General features: G+C 37.2%; 1 protein-coding gene across 3 annotated transcripts; it reads left to right on the forward strand.

The window, feature by feature from the left end:
- The first annotated feature begins 947 nt into the window (after positions 1 to 947).
- LOC121262810 (filament-like plant protein 4) lies at positions 948 to 7,039 on the forward strand. 3 transcript variants are annotated; one of them, XM_041165420.1, is made up of 6 exons: positions 948 to 1,147; positions 1,862 to 1,970; positions 2,951 to 3,170; positions 3,285 to 5,736; positions 5,954 to 6,011; positions 6,295 to 7,039. In XM_041165420.1, exons 2-6 carry the CDS (start codon positions 1,884 to 1,886, stop codon positions 6,742 to 6,744), a joined length of 3,267 nt encoding a protein of 1,088 aa, XP_041021354.1. In that variant the 5' UTR covers positions 948 to 1,147; positions 1,862 to 1,883; the 3' UTR covers positions 6,745 to 7,039. The 3 variants fall into 3 exon arrangements, with proteins under 3 accessions (XP_041021354.1, XP_041021356.1, XP_041021355.1); XM_041165422.1 differs by having other exon boundaries at positions 1,884 to 1,970; XM_041165421.1 differs by having other exon boundaries at positions 948 to 1,146; positions 1,850 to 1,970.
- Positions 7,040 to 7,089: the final 50 nt, after the last annotated feature.

Genomic DNA, 7,089 nt, shown 5'->3' on the forward strand with positions numbered 1-7,089 from the left:
GAGAACAGAACCAAAAATAAAATAAATAAAATAAATAAAGAGTATTCTCGTACATATCTACACTTTGTTCATCATTATGATTATAATTGGATTTTAATTATATATATTATTAATGGGAAAATCAACTTTGTAATTTTTTTTTGCTTTTTTATTTAAAGCATTTTTTATATATTTTTTTAAAAAAATGAAAATATAATACTAAAAAATAAACAAACACAAATCTTAAAAAAAAAATGCACGATTAATACAAATGATTGATACAATTTCTCTGTTTACCTCTTTTTTTTTAAAAAAATGATGAGTCTATTATTAAAAAATAATTTCTTTATATAAGTTTTATATTTATTTATTTTTTTAAAATGAGATCACAAGCTTGCAAACAGTATCATTTATCAATTATAAATATTTATTTTTTAAGTTAATTTTATAATTTAATTTTTAAAGTTTTTATTGCATATAATTTTGCAAAGTCGTAAAAGCATAATATATAATTTATTAGATAAATGATAGTTGCAGTTGTAAGTATACAAGCGTCATATAATTATTTTAAAAAAATTAAATAAATATGAAATTAATATAAAAATAAAATTAATTTTTTAATATTAAATTCTATCCTTTTTCAAAATAATTAAATAACACTTATCCACTTTATAATGTACGTAACATTACTCAATTTATTATAATATAAAAGATCGGGTACCAGCTCATCTGTTGCTGCCGCCGCAAGTGCGGGCCGTGCGGAACCCTCTCGCCATTACTGAACTTCTAAGGGGCAAATACGTCAAACAATTGAACCAGCGATGATAATATTTATTTTTACTTTTTTAGTAACAATTTCGGAAAGAACAGAAATAGATTTCTTTTTTTTTTTTTAAAAGGTGGGGGGTGGGGGCGGGGGTTTGGAGCTTTTCCAACGTCTTGCCTTTTAAGTGACACCTACCACTGATGCCATCATCTCCGTCGCCGATTCCATCTCTTCAATCCCACCGCCACCTCTCTCTCTCTCTCTCTGAAACTGAAACCATAGAGGATCGAAACCTGATTTTTGGATCTCCCATTGCTCTACCTTGGAAGGCACGGCCTTCTCCAACATCGTCCACTCCTTCCATATTATCCGAGAGCATCTCCCTAAGCTGCATTTCTTTCGGTAAGCTTCTTTTTTTCCCCGGACGTATTGTTTGTGTGCTCGTGTGTGAACCAGTGGAGTCACCGAACCGACTGATTAAGAAGTGGATGTAGAAGCGTCTGATTTGTGTTTTTGTTTTTTTTTTTTAAATTAAATATATCCATTCTGTTTTCCAAAACCATTTAGTTTATGTTTGAGTTCTTACTTCTCTTTTTTACTTCTGTTTTTGCCCGTTATCGTCTTTGATTTATTCAGTGGAGATTGAAATAAATCTATACCATTTTTTTATTTTTTAATTCAGGTTTTGAAAAATATCAATTTTGCTTTGTTATCGTGTTTGTATTGGTGTTACTCGTCTAAAAGTTCTTCATAGTCTCTCTGATATTTGGATCTTGAAGAATTACTGATGCTGTAAGTAAAATAATTTCTCAACGTGTACGATACTGTTTCAAATTCTATACTCTTTTGACTGTTATGAAATGTCTTCTGAATTATTGGAGATCTTCGGCAGCAAATTACTCTGTAAATAGATCTTGATAACTGACTTCGTTGCTTTGGCATGCGTCCTAATTTGATACAATGTACCCCTGTTGATTGAGACCTGAGAAAATTCTAAGCACTTCCGCTTGGCTCTGAACCATTCTACTGTTAATTGCATGGATACCTTTCTGGTTTTTTACCCCAGATGAAAACTTTGTAAATTTTCTGAATTATTTTCCCCCAATTAACTCGCAGTTGTGCAAATCTTACTATCTAGATGGACCGACGGAGTTGGCCGTGGAAGAAAAAATCATCCGACAAGGCAGCTGCTGAAAAAGCGGCTGCTGCTTCTCAGTCTGATCAGGTGAATTTATTGACATCAATATTCTTACTAGCTTAAACAGTTTTATAATGAATGAGGGTTTATCTGTTCTTTTTTCTATCTTTCATGCCTGCCATTTATTGATTGGTACCCGTGGTTGTTTGGTTCCTCTGCTTCTAAGACTATTCCTGAATCTATCTAATCGGTACTTTTTTTTAGTTTGTGTGCTAATTTTCAACATGTTGAACATCTTTGTAATTTTAGTTTAAACAGTTCTATAATGAATGAGGGTCTGTCTGTTCTTTTTTCCATCTTTCATGCCTTCCATTTATTGATTGGTTCCAGTGGTTGATTTGTTCCTCTGCTTTGAATAACATTCCTGAATCTGCCTAATTGGTACTTTTTATAGTTTGTGTGCTAGTTTTAAACATGTTGAACGTGTTCCTAATTTCCTTCTGCAAGTTGATCACTAGCTTTTATGTTCTTTGCTTAAGTTTAAGTTTCTGCCTTGATATGTTCTCGACTATGGTGAGGCCAAGAAACTATACGTTGCCACCAAGGTCTCTGTTTCCCTTATCCAACTGTTCTTTTTCCTTTTGAACCTTCTGTCGTACTTTTTATTGTCTCTGTCTCAGGACTTATATTTGAAGCCTCATCAGGCCATAGTTATTTAGCATCTCATGAATATTCCCAATAAGATTGCCTCATCAGACTATAGTTATTTAGCATCTCATGAATATTCCCAAAATAATTCTTATAATAGTTTTATCAACGTATCAACTGCCGAAGTGGGACATGTTTACCTTTCTTGCTTGATATTTTATCTTATTTTTCCTTCTAATAGTTATACTATTAAAGTTGGCAGGAGAAATCGACACATGCCTTTGTGTATGCATAATTGAGTTGAGGATTGACATTGATAGCTATAGATGATGCTAGTTTTTACAATTTCTTAACTGTTAGGCATTTTTATTGAATAAGTCTGCAGATACTCTTTGTGGCTTACTTATTTTATGAAACAGGATAACTACAAAAAACCGAACTATGTTCAAATTTCTGTGGAGTCATATGCGCTTCTGACCAGTTTGGAGGATCAAGTGAAGACATATGAGGAACAGGTGCAGACACTGGAGGATCAGAATAAGGAATTGAATGAAAAGCTGTCAGCAGCTAATTCAGAGATGACTACCAAAGAAAACTTGGTAAAGCAGCATGCCAAAGTTGCTGAAGAAGCTGTCTCAGGTATGATGCTGATCTAATATTTTTTCATATATGGATAACTGCCGGTTGACTGCTAGAGGGTATCTCAATTTATCTTGGATTGAACTTTTCAAATCAATACCTACTTTTCTGCAGGTTGGGAAAAAGCTGAAGCAGAAGCCCTAGCATTGAAGAATCATCTGGAGTCTGTCACGCTTGCAAAACTCTCTGCTGAAGATCGGGCATCACATTTGGATGGCGCTCTGAAAGAGTGCATGCGGCAGATACGTAATCTGAAGGAAGATCATGAACAGAAATTGCAAGAAGTTGTTCTTACCAGAACCAAGCAGTGGGACAAAATTAGGCTTGAGTTTGAAGCGAAGATAGTTAACTTAGAGCAGGAACTCCTAAAGTCTGCTGCTGAAAATGCTGCCCTTTCAAGATCTTTGCAGGAACGTTCAAGCATGCTAATCAAGATAAGTGAAGAAAAGTTACAAGCTGAGGCTGACGTTGAGCTCTTGAAGAGCAATGCTGATACATGTCAAAGGGAAATAAATTCTCTTAAATACGAACTGCACATAGTTTCCAAAGAGCTGGAAATTCGTAATGAAGAAAAGAACATGAGTGTGAGGTCTGAAGAGGTAGCTAACAAGCAGCATATGGAGGGTGTTAAAAAAATAGCTAAGCTTGAAGCAGAGTGCCAAAGATTACGTGGTCTCGTGCGGAAGAAGTTGCCCGGTCCTGCTGCAATGGCCCAAATGAAGCTAGAGGTTGAGAATTTAGGCCGAGATTATGGAGAAACTCGATTAAGAAGGTCTCCTGGTAAGGCTTCAAGCCCACACCTCTCTCCAGTGCCCGAGTTTTCCATTGATAATACTCAGAATTTCCATAAAGAGAATGAATTTCTCACTGAACGTCTATTGGCAACGGAAGAAGAAACAAAGATGCTCAAAGAAGCTTTGGCAAAGCGTAACAGTGAATTGCAGGCTTCAAGGAGTTTGTGTGCTAAGACGGCTTGCAAGCTTCAAGTTTTAGAAGCACAGATACAAGGCTGCAATGAACAAAAAAGTTCGCCAAAATCTATCATTCAGATCACCGCTGAAGGTTCTTCAAGTCAAAATGCAAGCAATCCACCAAGCTTGACCTCCATGTCTGAGGATGGAAATGATGACGAGAGAAGTTGCGCCGATTCTTTGTCTACATCATTGATTTCTGAGCTCTCCCAATTCAAGAAAGAAATCGGGAAATTGAACAAGGTTGAAAACGAAAATCACTTGGAGCTTATGGATGATTTTCTTGAGATGGAGAAGTTGGCTTGTCTATCAAATGATTCCAATGGAGCCATCTTGAATACTTCCAATAATAAGATACCTGAAACCCCAAATCGGGATTCATCAGAAGTCACTACTGAGACAGATCTCCAGTCTGAACAGCATCGAAATTTAAATGCATTAGAAAATCAGGTATATTCTAGCATGGAATTGTCAGAATCAAATCACGGCTCTCATGTAGATCAGCTGCCGTTGACGAGGCTCCATTCAAAAATTTCAATGGTATTTGAGTCTGTGCCCAAGAATCCTGATATGGGGAAAATTTTGGAGGATATTAAACTTGTTTTGCTGGAAGCACACGAGTCTCTTCGTCAGCACGCTGTAACTTGTGCTTCCAAGGAAGTTGACTGTTCGGTTGGCACATCTGACCAGAAGTCTCATCCTGCACTTGGTGTGTTAACTGCAGAGAAGGAAATTTCTTTATCCCAGCCAGCTATAGAAACTGTGAAGATAATTAGCCAAGATTTGGCAGCTGCCATTTCACGGATTCGTGACTTCATAGTGTTTTTGGGCAACGAGGCAATGGTAGTCCATGATATCTCACCTGATGGCAGTGGATTGAGTCAAAAAATTGAGGAGTTCTTCGTCACCTTTAATAAAGTCATGTACAGTAAGACTAGTTTGGAAGATTTTGTTCTTAGTTTGGAAGATTTTGTTCTTGATCTTTCTCATGTTTTAGCTAAAGCCAGTGAACTCAGATTCAACTTCTTGGGCTATAAGGATACTGATGCAGGAATTAGCAGTCCCGATTGCATAGACAAGGTCGCTTTACCTGAGAATAAAGTAGTTCAAAAGGATTCATCGGTAGGAAGATATCATAGTGGTTGTGACCACATTTCTAATCCCACTTCTGACCTTGAGGTTCCTGATGATGGAAATTTAGTCTCAGGGTATGAATCAAATTCCACATCATGCAAGTTCTCATTAGAGGAGTTTGAGGAATTGAAATCAGAGAAAGATAAGTTGGTGGTGGATCTAGCAAGATGTACCGAGAACCTAGAGATTATGAAATCACAGTTACAGGAAACTGAGCACCTTCTAGCAGAAGTTAAATCACAATTAGCATCTGCTCAAAAGTCAAACGGCTTGGCCGAGACACAATTGAAATGTATGGCTGAGTCATACAGATCTCTTGAAGCTCATGCAGAGGAGTTAGAAACAGAGCTGAATTTTTTGCGAGCTAAAACAGGAACTCTAGACAATGAGCTTCAAGGGGAAAAGAAGAGTCTTCAGGATGCACTGGCTAGATGCGGGGAACTCCAAGAGCAATTGCAAAGGTTAGCATCAAACTTTTTCTTGTAGTTGATTGGCATCAGTCACCTGTCTTAGTCATCAGAATGATTAAGGGCCTTCTTGGCGATTCTGGGTGTCGATTTTTAAGGCCAAAATACATTTAGTTTATGCTGATTGGCCAATTAAATGGTTATATATGCATTTTTTATGATTTGTATTTCACATGTTTCTGAGACTCGTGGGATACCCTATTATTTTTAGGAACGAGAGCTGCTCTGTTTGTGCTGCAGCAGCTGATATTGCTCTCAAGGCGAAACAGGTGAGACCTTGGAAATTATAGTGCACATTTTCATGAAAGCTTCTTTTTTTTTTTTTTTTTCCTGAAAGAAAAAGAAAGAACCTTGATATTCTGCAAACATGTTCAAAGCCTCCTTGTATTTACGATTTATTCAGTATGCAAGCATCGAAGCAACAAAGTTTCTTCGCTCATGTGCATTGCTTATTTGAGTGCCTGCCTTTTGTCATAGGTTTGTGGATAGGGCTAATCAATATGAAAAAAGGAGAAAATAAATTTAAACTGGAAACTGTTTCTTTCATAACAGGAGACGGAGTTAGAAGCTGCAGCAGAGAAGCTAGCCGAGTGCCAAGAAACCATTTTCCTTCTTGGCAAGCAGTTGAAAGCTTTGCGCCCTCAAACAGAGCTTATGGGATCTCCTTACAGCGAGAGGAGTCAAAGGGATGAAGGTCTGACAGACAATGAACCAGCTACTAGTGGCATGAACTTGCAAGACTTCGATCAAACCGAAATGGACACTGCTGCTCCTCCCAATGTGCAAAAACTAGGTGCCGAATATCCCATGGACTTGTATAGTTCCCCATGTAGCCCGTCCGATGCTGAAGGAAACCATCACCAGAGTTCACCAATCAGCTCAAAACATCCAAAACACAGGCCCACCAAGTCAACCTCTTCATCTTCTCCTACCCCAACACCAGAGAAACAGTCGCGAGGACTTACCCGGTTTTTCTCCTCTAAAGCAAAGAACGGACTTTAGGCTTGCAGCTCGGAGGCAGAGTAATGGATGTTCTGTTGTTAGAAGCACCAAGGTGGGGAGCTCCATCATCTAATATCCTATGGTATTAGAATTAGATTTTGGAAGGTTTTGTGGAGCTCTTTCTGAGAGGAGGGCTTTCCAAACGTCAGGTAATTTATGTAACAAATGGCTGTACATTATATCCAAATACGTGAATTTCTTTTCTTCTATTTTAAATGCCTGGTGTAATTTGGTTAGTGTAACCTTGACATTTTCTGAAAATATTTTGAATATATCGTATGTGGCAGTTTTTTTTATAGATATGGTCGAACAAACAACACGGATCTGATATTTTAAAAAATTATG

The sequence above is a fragment of the Juglans microcarpa x Juglans regia genome, chromosome 4S, assembly GCF_004785595.1.
Source record: "Juglans microcarpa x Juglans regia isolate MS1-56 chromosome 4S, Jm3101_v1.0, whole genome shotgun sequence".
NCBI classification, from domain to species: Eukaryota; Viridiplantae; Streptophyta; class Magnoliopsida; order Fagales; family Juglandaceae; genus Juglans; species Juglans microcarpa x Juglans regia.

Excerpts from the sequence above, each read along its gene's own strand:
- LOC121262810 (XM_041165420.1), top strand. The coding sequence starts at position 1,884 with ATGGACCGACGGAGTTGGCCGTGGAAGAAAAAATCATCCGACAAGGCA. Across the intron at positions 5,737-5,953 it reads CTCCAAGAGCAATTGCAAAG|GAACGAGAGCTGCTCTGTTT; the intron begins GTTAGCATCAAA and ends TATTATTTTTAG. Across the intron at positions 6,012-6,294 it reads TTGCTCTCAAGGCGAAACAG|GAGACGGAGTTAGAAGCTGC; the intron begins GTGAGACCTTGG and ends CTTTCATAACAG.